General features: G+C 37.3%; 1 protein-coding gene and 1 long non-coding RNA gene across 2 annotated transcripts; both read left to right on the forward strand.

Annotated features, from left to right (window-relative positions):
* The first annotated feature begins 9,747 nt into the window (after window positions 1-9,747).
* On the forward strand, window positions 9,748-10,473 carry LOC141640233 (uncharacterized). The gene has a single exon (XM_074449090.1). It carries the CDS (start codon window positions 9,748-9,750, stop codon window positions 10,471-10,473), a length of 726 nt encoding a protein of 241 aa, XP_074305191.1.
* Window positions 10,474-11,484: 1,011 nt separating this feature from the next.
* On the forward strand, window positions 11,485-14,937 carry LOC141640234 (uncharacterized). Its single transcript, XR_012542919.1, has 4 exons — window positions 11,485-11,645; window positions 11,745-11,812; window positions 13,131-13,217; window positions 14,725-14,937. It is a non-coding gene; the product is annotated as an uncharacterized LOC141640234 (long non-coding RNA).
* The last annotated feature ends 11 nt before the right edge of the window (window positions 14,938-14,948 follow it).

A 14,948-nucleotide genomic window follows, 5' to 3' on the forward strand; every position in this document is an offset into this window, starting at 1 on the left:
TACATTTAAAAAATCCGATCTTTTTTTTTAATAAATAAAACATAACTAATTTCGGTTTTTACGGAATGAGAAAATGAATTTCTCATGAGATTTTGATATGGGGCTTAATTTCACTTTTTGCAAAAGTTAAGGGACCTAATCACTCCGCTTTAAACTTAAGGGGTTGAATCTCACAATTAGACTAAGTTAAGGGGCTAATTTACTACTTTCACGGTTTCCGAAAGAAGATAGCAAATCGTGTTATACTTGTATCATGTATTTTGATGCCAATGTCGTATTATTTCTTTTTCTAAAAATCTAAGTTGTGTGGGAGTTTGCGTAAAAATTAGTACTCCTATCTTAATTTCATTGTCTCACATGCTTTTAAACTTTGGGTAAGTTGATTTTTGTCAACTTGTATCCTTATGCACAGATATTACAAATATCAAAAATGTTATCTGATGTAAAAATTGCCTCCTTACCATGTGCCCATTGGGCACATAATAGAAAAATCGTAAAATAATTTATCCAACTATTTATTCAAGTAAGAAAATGACAAATTCTGAAAAATGTCCATATAATTAGATTAGTCATAACTCGTAACTATAGAGCCCCTTAGTTTTTGTCACACTTCAGGATTTTTAGCCCTCGTTTGCTTCTTACCCTCAATATAGAAGTCTATCAACAGGCTCAAATTTTTTTATGAAATATTAATATTAGTTTCGGTTACCATAGTCTTCTCCCATAACCCCCTGTTAAATCTTTGATTTAACGATCTCAAATGAGGAAAGGATAATGCGATTGAATAGTCAGACGTGATATTTTTCCCATGGGATTTAAGTTTTAAAAAGTGATACATGATATATTATTGATTCTATGATAATATGCTGATGATAACAAAATCTCGTTTTATGGTAATATTAAATTATCCTAGTTATTATGGGAATATGGTGAAGGCCGATCACAGAGAATTTTCCTCATGTAATGTTGTTATTATAACTTCCTCTTATAATAACGGTATAATCATGCTAATTCTTTTTTTAAATTCTATGTATTATGGAAAAGAATCAATAATTGACATTTTATTTTAGTTTAAAAAAATATAAAAATGAAAATATAATATATTTTGTGGGAATGACACATGGCAATTGGAGAGGGAATGACACGTGGCGATTAAATGGGTAACTGGTTGTTGCTTTAATATAATATATGATAAGAGTAAACAAGTACTCCATAATATGTAGAGGAAAATACGCAGTTTTTGAAACTTTTAAATAAATAACCTGTAAGTGTCCCTAAACATAAAACCAAAAGTATTGAGGCATAAAAGTTTTACGTAAGTTATTTTCGCATTACGTTTTTTTTACTCAACACAGTACTTTTTGCTCAATATTTTCCATTGTATACCCTTCCCCTAACAATCTCTCTAAACCTAATTCTCTCAAGAACTAATAATACCACCTCTTAAATTAATTATATTTTTCAATTACTAATCATAATTTGAACATAAAACATGTATTTAATTCATTAACGGTATAATCTTGGATCAAATTAGTGTTTTTTTAATGTTATTTTTAATATTTGTTTGTTTAATTTAGGGTTTGTGGTAATTGTAAATTATCAATTTGGGAGATTAATTGGTTGTTGAGTGGTGGTGGACTGGTGGGTTGGTGGCGTAGGTGCAGAGCAGTCGCAAACGCATCAATTACATTGTTAAAGCAAATCAAGGAAGAATTTAATTGTGAATTGCAAGTGGCGTAATTGTTGAGCATAATATGAACACTGAAACACATGCTCCAATTGTAAACCCAATAGATAATAAAATGGGTAAAAACTCATCACATCATAGAATATCAAATAAAGACCAATGGTGGCTGGGGACGGAATAAGATGATAAGTGTGCTCTTTGTGGTTACGTGAATACATGTCTTTTTTTTTTGACATTTCTGATGCAGTACACAAGAGGGAGAAAGAGAGGGAAAGAAATGAAGTGAAAAAAAATGAGAGGGGTAAAATGGGAAGATATGTACTGTATTGAGTAAAATATATACTGCGAAAATCAACACCCGTTATATTACAAAGTAAAAAGAGTGTTAATTAAAAATAAAGAAAAATACAAACACAATCAGGGAACTCGTGACTCGCCACAAGGTAAGGGAAAACATCCTACACAGTACAAAAGGAAGAAGGGCAATATAAATTAGGAAGAACTTATAAATTCACGCGGTACCCTTGAGGATTGACATTTTGTACGAAATACCCAATTTTGTAATCCGTAAAACCTTAAGAGGCCATATCGCGTTTACGAGCATAGAAAGTGACGATTTTTTTTTTCAACTTAATCTCTCTTTGATAACTACAATTTGAAAAAAAATAAAATTGTGGAGTGGGGAACTCGTGACCAATAGAAATGGTCAGTCAAACATTTGTTCGGTAAAAAACTTCGATATACCAAAATTCCTAGCCATTGAAACCAAATAAGACAATTTTTTTTCCAAATGGTAGTTCTCGGAAATGTGTGATTTGAAATAGCTTGTAAACATAAGTGGTATTTCGTGCAAAATGACAAACCTCATACATACTTGTACTTAACCAATGCCGACGATATAATTTCGTGCAATCAAATCTGTTATGTGCTTCCACATTCACTTCTAGGAAAAATGGTTATAAATCAAATTTATTATGAAATATCATATCCGTTGTAGGGAATAATGACCGTTAACCGACAGGACGAGGCTCACGAGTATAATATCTCATTACTTTGCCGAGTCACATGTGGAACAAGATTTCATGGCTACTGTTTTAACCCAATTACACGATAATGTGTGTATAAAACTATATTATTTTTATGAAAGATAAAATATACTTCAACCTCAAGACATGACATGTCATTCGCTTTAGGGAAAGATTTTGAATTATCAGATATGATTATCAAATTCACAAAAGTGTCTCATACTCTGAATACATGCATGTATAAACAACGAGTTTCTTCTTGACCTTTTGATATACAAATAATATCCATTATTTGAAAAGTGAAAATGTAATACCCGTCCTTTTAGGGACCCGTTGATCGTCGTTGATTGACCTTAGACACTTGTCTAGACCTTTGGTAGCCTTACGACATAGTAACCCTTTAAGAGTAGGAAGCTCAATTTAGCGGAGGCTACTCGATCGAGTAGCTCAGTGACTCGATCGAGTAGAGGCCACTCGATCGAGTAAGTTACATACTCGATCGAGTAACTGGAGTTCAACGGTAAAATATAAATCGCGAAACCGTGAAACCAAAATCATTTTTATTTCACGTCTCCTAAACCTAGATGCCGTCATATGTTTTTCCTTCACCCATATTCATCCTTTTGGAGCCTTTTAAGAGTTGAGACACCATGGGGATATGAGGCATGAGTTGGGTAGCGGTCTTGTCGCCGGAATGCTATGTATAGGTATGTCATCATCATTATCGTCTTCCTTAGTTTTGTTTATGGTTGTAATAGTAGTAATAGATTGTCATACTGTTTGTAATAGGTGGTTATGGCGGTTGCTTGTCGTCTTATGGTCGTATGCGGTGTTGCTGCGGTTTGCTAAAGGTAGGTTTTCCTACTCAGTACTGTTGGGTGTTTAGTATGTTGTTTGTAGTGTCTGATTGTATTGGTATTGTGATTGGTAGTGTGGATTGATTGTAGTTGATGGTTGTGTGTTTGTCTCTGGTTCGAGAGGTGCGTCCTCGGCTGAGTGGAGTCACTTGCGGGAGTGGCTTCACACCCTTGATTCGCTCCTTGTGGTTCCCATCACAAGGGAGATGTGCACATTAAGGTACTTGGGTTTTCGCTCGGTGTTGATGAGCGGGGATTTGGTGGGTACGGCTGTGGTCCTCCACTGGCGGCGAGGATTACTGGTTGCGGCCGTAATCTGGCAAGACTTGACCTTCGGGCTGTCAGAGGAGAGTTGGTGATTGGAGGAGGTGTTGGGGTGTTTGTTTGTTGTATATAATTTTGTGTGTGTTCCTTCAGTTACTGACCTTGTGTGGTGTTGTTTGTGTTTTCTTCTTGTGTTGTGTCTGCCGTGATCCATTATGGTGAGCAGTTGGTCTTAGCAGGTTGATATGAGGAGCTTAGCTGGGTGCCTTGGAGGGACGAGTCTACCACGAGTCACAACAGAGATAATATCACGTAGCTAGTAGTGGTCACCAGCTGTATCTTTTATTTTGTTGAGTAACCTGTAATAAACATAATTGTTCTTTTTTCGACATTTGATATTTACTGTTCCTCGGGTGACCGAGATGGTAACGCCCTTAACTATGGGGAAGGTCTTGATAAGGCTCCTTGGTAGATGGGGGTGTTACAGAAAATATGTACACTGTGAATTTTAGGTCACAGTTTTAATATCTGTAAACACTATGATGAACTTCTGACATAGTTTTACTATTTGTAAATTCAATGAATTTCATACCATAGTATGAATAACAAATTTCAACTCGTATATAATTTTTTCCTTTCTCATATCGAACTTATAGCGTATATGAGTGTCGCATGAAGTCATGAGATATTTCTTTTCAATGAAAAAATTAGTTCTTGTGCCTGTGAAATTCACAGGGCGCTTATGTGTAATTGTATTTTTTTACGGTAATGTATAGCTTTGTTGAGAGAAAATGTGGTTGTCACGATGATGTATTTGTTATTTGTTGTAAATAGAGTAGCTAAATAGACAATCTGTTTCATACTTTCATTAGATACCTTTCAATTAAAAGACACAACATAAATTAGTACTATACTACTTTATTTTAATTTGCTATAAATTAATTTAGGGTTATTTTACGAGCATAATCCAACCTATTGCTCATATTTTCATAATAACCCAAACTTTAACTCAAAATAATTCGTCTTATTGCCCTCCTTCCCTCATATTGCACTTGACTCATTTTTTACCTACAAATTCAAGTAAACCTACTGGTGATTCCATTTTTTTTAAACCTCCTTTCCGCTTCTTCATCATCAACAATCTATCATCAATCAAGTACCAGAAATCAGATTTATGTAACAATCTTTATCAGCAATCAAGTACCACAAATCAAGTTTAGTTTTGAATAAGATCTGGGTTCACCCTCTTCAAAGATAATTATCGAAAACGAAAGCTAATTGAAGAAAATATGGATTTATTATAGAAGAAGACCTGGGTTTATTATTGATCCCAAAAACTTAATTTTTTTCAACAACAAAAACTGCAGCAATGATAACAACTACTGTTGGAAATAGGGGCTCCTTGAGCCAAGACTATTTTTAACAATTGTCCCACATTGGTGAGCAAATGAAAGTTTTTTGTGTTTATATAACTCTTCATTTTATACACTATCACTAGTGGGTCAAGGGAGCCTTTTGTAGAGGCTTGTGAGGTGCTTAATTCAGCTCGCACACGCGTGCGCGGGCGTGCCCGAGCCCGGATTCGTGATACGGGATTTGATAAGGTTCTTTTCAGCCGCTGGCCTATCAAAATAAATCCTATTCATATTTTTTTGGATATCATAAACCCTAAAAATCGTTCAACCCTAAAATTGAAAAACCCTAAAAATGTCGATTAATTGTATGGATCCACAACAATTCCCTCCTCTAAACTCTACCCCGAAGGTTGCTGATGTTCCTACTACTTCAACGACGGTCATGGGCGGCCCTGGGAGTGGGGATATTGGGAAAACGGTTAATATTAATACGGTGGTTGGAATTGCCCCGTATGACTTGGAAGCTTTGGTCCCTGAGAATCAAACGGTGATTGAAACGGTTCCTGAGACAACATCTGATTGGGTTGTTCAAGGCCGTAGCAAGGGGAAGGAACGACTGGGTGCCATTGCTGAAGAGCCAAGTGCTTTACTTAGCCTCACGGAGGAGGATGTCAAGGAGGAACTGGAGTTTTGGAAGACTGCTGTCTATGGTTTCGTTCTGGGTGCAAATCTGCCTGTAGATGTGGTGGAGGGTTTCCTCAGACGACTATGGGCGAAATTTCCGATTGACAGAGTCTCCTTCTGCCCGAATGGTGTGTTTTTGGTGAGGTTCAAGACTGTTGCTGCAAGGGACCTTGTTCTTCAGCAGGGTCACTTTCTCTTCGATAACAAGCCGCTCATTGTTCGGCCGTGGAGTGAGGATGTACTGCTGGAGAAGTCTGAAGTGAAAGATGTGCCAGTTTGGGTAAGACTGCATAATCTCCCTCTAAAATTCTGGGGTAAGAGTCTGCCTAAACTTGCTGGTTTATTGGGTACCTTTGTTAGATGTGTGTGGACAATGGGCCACGGGGGCGCTTGGTGAACAAGCGTTTGCATTTGTGGAGTCGCCACCAATTTATTGTGGAAAATTGGAAACCGTTCGAATACCTCGTGCCATGTCAAGACACAAAGTAGTGACATGAACACCAAGAACTCGATACCCTTAGCGTTCTATGTCTAGAATGACTCTCGTGGATGCCAATGAACACGGATGTTCACAGAGATCTGGAGTAAGGGGTGAGGGTACGTATTAGGAAGCTCTTTTGATCGAACACCTAATCCCGCCCGCCTCGATAGCGGCCTCTACTAATGATTAGGGAAATTGTTCGTACTTGATATATCGTCGGCTATATGCATGCAATGCAACATCCAAGTTTTAATCCTAGCATGTGAGAATTAATACTAAGTCGGTGAACAATTAATTAGCATACAATTGGGTCGAAGTAGGATTTAAATGTTCAATTACATATGAAGGCATACAAGCGATAAAAGAAATATGATAAATACAACAAAGGGAAATTACAATAATAAAAATTACAAAAATTACAATGAATTAGGCGATTTATGTCGAAAATACCTTTAAAACGGATAATTTGAGAAAAGAAAGAATTAAGGAATTAACGAACAGGAATTAGCGTGATATTACGGATAATAGTTAGATAATACGTAGTCTAAACAAACTAGGTCAAGGCAGAAACGGAGTTCAGGGACGTAACTCGGCCAGAAACAAAGCAGCAGAGTAGCGTCCTTTGAATAGGCGCAGCATTAATCGCGCGTCTGTTCCTTGGCTCAGTTCTAGCTGTGAAGCCGTAATTGCAAGCCGTTAATGTTAATTGGTGATTTAATGATTAATTAAATTATTTACTCGGGTGAAAGTGATTAGCATGTTATTTAACATAGGAATGGGTCATGAAAACAGTAAGACATGAACAAGACGGAATTAATCGAATTGACACAAGATGGAATAATGACAGAAGTGAAAAAATATTAATGAGCCAACAAATTAATTCAATTAATTAAGCTAGATACGATGGATTAATGACGAGTATATGACGAATACAATAAAAGACAGGTGTAAACTATATCAAAGACGAATTCCAGAAACCCAATATTGACGAATTGAATCTCTACAACCCGGAATTGAATTTAATGACGAAAACCCGCAAATATTGGATTATTAGGGATTTAAGTCGGATTTGCGATGATTAAAGCATGTTAATGATGATGATTAATATACATGTGAGTTATATGCTATTGTGGCGAAGAACCAACGAAACAAACGAAACAATCAAAAGGATTTTGGAACGAATAACAGAGGACGAACGAAGAAGAAAGGAAGCAGAGGCTGCGGGCCACGAAAGACGAAGAGGCGCAGTAGGCATCGCGCTCCTTCAAGAGAGGCGCAGCGATTCTGCGTCCTTTCTCGACGGTTATCTACTGGAAATCCGTAAAAAAGAGGTTTTAAAGCATATTTTTAGAAATCGGTTTTAATGGTATTTTCGACATAAACCTTACAATAATGATACAATAATTAAAATACAATAAATAAAAGGAGATTATACACCCTCAGACTTACATGTTGACGAAACGAGAAGGACTAAGATACCGATTAGTGATGCTCGACGCGAATGCAAAGAAAGTGCCCTCGTAAGAGGAAAACGATTAAGTTAATTAAGTTGATTATAGTGTAGTTGGTCAAATTGGTCGGTCATGCAACGGGGAGGCTGGTACTCAGAAGGATCCGAGCTTACGTGGTCGAAAGTTCAAGCACGTAGACGCCAAAAAGTAAGAACAAAGTCTAGAATGCAAAGGGAGAAGAGAAGGGCGGACACTCGTGTGAGAAATATGAGGAGCGAAGGCTCCTATTTATACTAATCACGGAATTAGGGTTTAGGGAAGGAGAGAAAGATCCGGAAATAACCGACTTAGGTTAAACGCGGAAACTTGGACAAAAAGAAAGCCCTGGGGAAAAGGCGCAGCAGAGCTGCGTCCCTTGGAAGAGGCGCAAAGACTGGGCCGCGTCCTTTCCTCACCAGGTTCCTCCCGCAAGAAAGCGCGTTTGACAGCCTGTCGTATTTTAGGCATAACTTTCTCTACAAGACTCGGATTAAGGTGATTTCGGTGGCGTTGGAAAGCTAAGAAAGAGATCTAGAACTTTCTGTGAAATAGGCCTGACCCAAAAAAACTCGTTATGACCTCGTAAAACGGGCCTAAAGGTCGGGTTGTCATTTTAACTAAATGAAATGAACATTTTGTAATGTAAACTTTTAGTTTAGCCTAATGAAGTGACATGAGACTCAAAATGAGATATAATCTCAACATTTTATGACATCCTAACCTTAGGTAGACAAGCCCATGGCTTTGACTCGGGATTTGACGGTTTTAGGAAAATGAAGACGGTTTTTGACCCGGACTCCAAATGTACTCTAATTACTGCCAAAACAACCGTAATGACACCTAGATGACGACCATGAGGTAGACATAAATGTTTGAGCGATCACTTGACGATAAACTTATGAACTGTCACAAATCATTCCGCGTACCAAACATGCGGCCCAATCATCACCGGGTGTTTGCGGGAGGTGCAGAAACGAGGTGTCTACAATGTGATGCTGCTACGACTGATAAGACTAGACTGGGATTTGCCATGGTAATGATTGATGTTAAATTTGGTGCCCCTATCCCTGAGTCTATCAAATTTCTGGATGAAGATGGATGTCTTGTTCAGATTAAAGTTGAGTTTGAATGGAAACCTTTACTCTGTGTGAAGTGTAAGGGGATAGGACATGAGTCTGAAAAGTGTAAGAAACCAAAGGAAAATGGAGCTCAAAAAGTGGTAACACAGTAGAAAGGGAAGCAACAGTGGAGGCCTAAACATAAGGCTAAGCCTACTGCAGCTCCCTCTGTGGTCATAACAACCACCTCTCCTGTTGTTGCTAATGTACCTGTTCCTGAGACAGTTGTTAGGACTCCTGTAGAGAAGCCTAATCAGTTCCAAGTGTCATGGGGTAGAGATGGGAAATATCATATGGACAATACCCCTGCTAGGAATATCATTAGGCTTAGCAGGCAGGAAATCCTGGAGGCTGGAAGGAGTTCTATCAAATTTGGGCAGCACACTTTTATGGAATCTCTTTATAATGCTACCCCTAAAGTGGGAGTGGGTACAAATGGTAGTGCATTACCTCCTCAGGGGGGTAATGTATAATTGGGGATTTTGGAACATTAGGGGGTTGAATAGCCTATCTAAACAAAATAGTATTAAATGGTTTATGCATCACCATCAGATAGGTTTATTTGGCCTCCTTGAGACAAAGGTAAAACCTTTGTCTCAAAATCGTGTAAGAAATAATTTGTGTAGTCAGTGGTGCATCTCTACTAATGCTCATCTACACAAAGGGGGAAGAATTTGGATTTTATGGAAGCCTCATATGTTTAATGTCCAATTCCTTGAGTATAACCCACAGTTCATTCATATGAGTATTACTGATTTGGGGACTGGTTATTGTTTTTGGTTAACTATGGTTTATGCATATAATGGGACTCAGGAGAGAAAGGATCTGTGGGACAAGTTGTGTATGTTTAAAAGAAGCATTCAGGGTGCATGGGTCATCTGTGGTGACTTTAACACAGTGCTGGTGCCTGCTGAGAGATTGGGGGGCAATAGTTATGTGGAGGAAATGGAAGACTTCAAGGCCTGTGTTGATGAATGTGAGGTAGCTGATAGCCCTGCTAGTGGGTCATTCTTTACTTGGTGTAATAAACAGGATCCAGCTACTAGGGTTTATAGTAGACTAGATAGAGTACTGGCCAATCATCAATGGCTTTCTGATCACCCTTCTGTCTATGCTCATTTCTACTGTGAGGGCATTTTTGATCACACCCCATGTGTCTTGCAAGCCTTTGATGATAAAGATAAGAAAAGAAGAAGCTTTAAATATTACAACATGTGGAGCCAAGCTGAGAATTTTAAACTTTGTGTTCAGTCTAATTGGAAAGGTAATTGGTTTGGCACAAAGATGTATATTCTGACTAGACAACTCAAGAATTTGAAGTGCCATCTTAGGAAGCTGAATAAGAAGAATTTTGCTGATATTGAAAATAATTTCCAAAGAGCTCAAATGCATTTGGAGTATATCCAAGATAGATTAAGGGGTGAACCTCAAAACATTCAGCTTATTGAGATGGAGAGAGATGCATCTAATAGTGTGAGATTTAAAGCGCCACCGCTAGTCATGAATTTTTAGTGCGAGTAAATCTAAGGTTACCTGGATGGAGAAAGGAGATAGTAATACCAAGTATTTCCATCAAGTAATCAAGTGTAGGCAGGCCAGGAACAAGGTCATGAATATCACTAATACTCAGGGGGTCTTGTGTGAGGACACTAGCAACATTCAGGGTGCTTTCTTGCAGTTCTACACTTCCCTGTTGGGTACTTCTGTTGAGACCAGGCAAGTGTGCCAGGCTGTGGTGCAGAGAGGGCAAATTTGTACTGAGGAACACCAGAACATTCTTCTTTCCCCTGTCACTGATGCTGAAATTAAAAAGGTTATGTTTTCTATTCCAAGCCACAAGGCTACTGGGCCTAATGTGTAACACCCCGTATTTTATTAAGTTGGATAAAATTCTTTTAATTGCTATTTTGAATTTAATTACATCATTTAACGATTTATATATATATGCTTAGCTAATTAATTAATTTCATCATAATTCGATACGTTAATTTTAATAATCATTAATAAGTTTATTTAAAGTTAGTTCGAGTTTATTGAAGTTAGTTCGGGTTTATTTATTTAATAATTTCCGTTCCTTTTACGAGTCCTTTATGAAAGTCGTCCCTTAGTGGATTCAAAATGGATTTAGGAAAAGTCATCCAATTAGCTATTTTGAGTTATTTTGCTAAGTTATCAAATTTCGTTAAACTCCGCTAATTTAGTAAAAATCGCTAATAATTCCGATTCAAGCTGATATCGTATTATTTCCGTTAACTAGCTGAGTTTATTTTATTTTCACTCATTAAATTTATTTATTATTAATTCCGTTTTATTACTGAAACTTTTACTAAAAACCGATTTTATTAACTCGAGGCGGTTTTAAAAACGAGCGAAGTTTCTTAACGACGAAGAAACGTACGTATAATTAGTAGCTAGCAAGCTAGCTGGTGTATTATTATTATTATTATTATTATTATTATTATTATTATTATTATTATTATTATTATTATTATTATCTACCTAACGTCCCACACCCCCCTTCTTTTCCCCTTCCTTTTTGCGTGATTCACCAGCAGCAACAATAATGAACAACAGAACCTCAACCCAGTTCCGTCAATTCAAACCTCAGATCCCGCCTCCATTCTCAACCAAATTCCGTAATTTTTATACCATTCTCTTCCCCTTTCCTTCCTCCTCCTTTTAAGGTAAGAAAGTCTCCTTTTTGTAGTGGTTTCGTCTTTCGCCGTCTTATAAAAGTGTCGTCTTTTAGCTTCTTTATTCCGTTTTCTTGCCCTTTTATGAAGGATTCGAAGACCCGGGGTGAGGCTCGTGCCTTGTGGGCCATTTATTCGAGTAATAAGGAGCGTTTAAGGTAACGGTGATGGGATTACTCGTTATTAAGTCGATTTTGTATGCTAGTTTGTATATTGGATGCTTACTTGTGTTAAAATTTCATTCTTTATGAAATTTCCATATTATTGTAGCATGTGACGGTCTTATACTAGATTTACTTATTAATTTTTGAAGAAAGTTTACACTTTAGCTCCATGGTGAAATATGTGTCTGAATTTGGTAGTTTAAGTGGGTAAATTAACAATTTTTACTTTTTATAAAATTTCATATTGATTATATTGACTTATTAATTATTGCATGTATTTAGTTTATGCAAAATTATAAATTTTATATTGTTGAAAATACAAAAAACTTGTTTTGGAGTGTGGGTAGTCTTGACCGATTGAGTTATGGTCAATGAAGGGGATAATCTTACGAATTTTTCTAAGTTAATTAAATGTATGTTGTTTTGGAACTACTAAAATATTGTTTTATGACTAAATTGTTTGGAGTAGTACTTAGTAGTTGTGTTGGGCGCATGTTTGTAGTCAAGTGGTATTGCTTTTACAAATTTTAGTTTAACTTAAGTTCACCTTGTTTTATAAACTATGGTGTGACTAATAGTAAAATATATTACTAGTGTTAAATATTTTGGGTGTCAAATTGAGCTAATTTGTTAGCCTTCATCTCAAGTTTATATACAAGTATGAATTGGGTTGTTTATATGAGAGAATTTCCATCTTTTTCATGCTCAAGAATCCGTCTTAAATTGGTCTCAAATTAGGCTGTTCTCTGCGAGTATTCATGGGCTGTTTCGGGCCTGTTTTTGTACTGTTTTTGGGGAGGTGTGAATGGTGGTTGTGGGCAGTCGAATAGTGGTCGTGTGGGGGCTGCTCATGGCCTGCATTGGGGCTGTCACGGCCTGCTTTAGCAGCCTGTTTTGGGTGGTCGTTTGCAGCTTGATTTGGCCTGCTTTGTGGCCTGGCAGTGGCCTAGCCGTGGCCTGGCAGTGGCCTGGCTGTAGCTTAGCAGTGGCCTGGCCGTGGCCTAGGCAGTGGCCTAGCAAAGTCACGAGTTTGAGGCCATGTGTAGTTGGTGGTTAGGCCGAGTTTGAGGTTGCCATAATAGCTTTTGAGCCGTATCTATAAATCGTGGGGCACTAGTTTAGTTTATATAGAATATTATTAATTCCCGTCTCGTGTTTTATAAAATGCAACCCGTTAAAGCATTGTTCATTTATATATCCCCATTTCATGTTTTATAATTCTAGAATCTCATTACTTAACTATTTAAATAACCGTCTCATATTTTATATAACGATAATTCGTTAATATCGTCCTTTCACACAATTATTTTAGGTGACTCATATGTGGTTGAAGATGAAGAGTAGTTTTGGGTTTTAGAAGCTTTCTCAAGTTTATTGCTTGTCTCTTTGCTAGCTTAAGGTAACTATTCCGAGTTACTCGACGAATAAATGTCACATTCTTTGCTTTTTGTATGATTTTGTGAATGTTATATTTAGTATAAGTAGCATATGGGTAATTTTATGAAATGAATAATGTTAGTAGTAAAGATAATGAGGTTGGTAAAATTAAGCTTATATTGATAGTTATCACATGATTAGGATAGGTTATAAGATGATATTGTAATGATTAGGCTCAAGGTAAATTTTATAGCAATAATTGCCATGTTTTGTTGATTGTGCCGAAAACTGAGCCTTAGTCCCTTTGACTGATGCGATGTCAGTTAATTGAGTGATTGGTCACCGCAATTTAACCGTGCACTGCCGCAGGTGGGGTTGCGGGTAAAAATTCGGTTGGATGAAATTTTATATGAATTGGATAATCGGCCTTTTTCTTGTTTTAGGCCATTTATTATATTTTTATTTCACATGTGTAATTAGTTGATTTAAGTAGCTTTTTATATTGTAAAAACGGCCCTAGATTCCCCGAAGCCTTTAATTTGGTTAATATTGTTAGAATTGGAAATTTGTATTGAGGATTCGTTGGTTTATCTCATTTGATTAGACATTTATATAGCCTTTCACATGATAGAATATTAGAATTTATGTTTGTAAGTAGGACTTATTGCCCTCTTATGGTTAAGTGGGTGTCTTACTTGACTGGTGTGGTGAGTCTTGTGTGGTGTGGGCTAAAGTATTCAAGCTGGGACTAGCTGGGACTAGGTCCTAGGTGAGTACTTCGGCCTTCATCATAGATAGGTCTTTATAGTCTTTGACGAGTATATGTTCACTGCTTGATAGCCTTTGTGTTCCTGACTAGTGGATGTTTATCCAAGTTGGGGCATGACCTCAGTTACTTATTTTGATAGTAAGTGGTCAGCTTAAGTACTAGCCAACCCTTCGGTGGTGTCCTTAGGGTACTCACTTCACTTTGTTTTAAAAAAAAGTTGTGGGTCTTGGGTGCGGTGGTGTGTATCCGCATGTCTAGGTCTCAAGGATTTTAGGCTAGGGTTGTGTTGTCTCTTGGCCATGTTTTCTTAATAGTAACCGCTGAGCCAAGATACCGGTTCGATTACCTTCCCTACCTCGTGGTATAGACTCGAGTTACAAAGTGACTATTGACCGTACTAAGAACTTATGCCTGTCTTTGATATATTGCCCTTTCTTGTATGGTGATTCTATGAATCATAGAAGGTTAGATGCAAGCCGGCTATGGTTGATAGAGTTTGGATTCCTGGATGTTAAGTGATTCACATGATAGTGTAGTATGAGTCGGTCTAGTATTCGCATGCTAGGACTATGTGTTGTTATATTTTTGTTCACATGATAAGCACGATTGTCTAGCATCTATATGCTAAGGCTATGTGTGATTCGTTTTCATATTCTTATGTTTACATGTTATATTAATTATGACATTTCGTGGCTGGGAGAACTCGGAGTTACTCCCCACTGACTGTGGCTTTCGTATTTGTATAAAATGCGAATGACAGGTAGGTGATGCATATATGGGGTACATGGACGAGCTAGCGAGCAAAGTAACCTTGGAACCTAGACTGGTTTTATTTCATTGTGACCCTTAAACCCTTTTTATGTCACATACATTTTAGGGACATATGTCTCCCTTTCTCATATTTGGTTTGTATAATTTGCTATTCGCGACTTTAGCGATGGTTAGGTTATGAAACTTCTAGTTAGACCTTGTATGTTTGACACC

The sequence above is a fragment of the Silene latifolia genome, unplaced genomic scaffold, assembly GCF_048544455.1.
Source record: "Silene latifolia isolate original U9 population unplaced genomic scaffold, ASM4854445v1 scaffold_734, whole genome shotgun sequence".
Lineage (NCBI taxonomy): Eukaryota > Viridiplantae > Streptophyta > Magnoliopsida > Caryophyllales > Caryophyllaceae > Silene > Silene latifolia.

Coding starts and splice junctions, on each gene's coding strand:
- LOC141640233 (XM_074449090.1), top strand. CDS start 9,748: ATGGTTTATGCATATAATGGGACTCAGGAGAGAAAGGATCTGTGGGAC.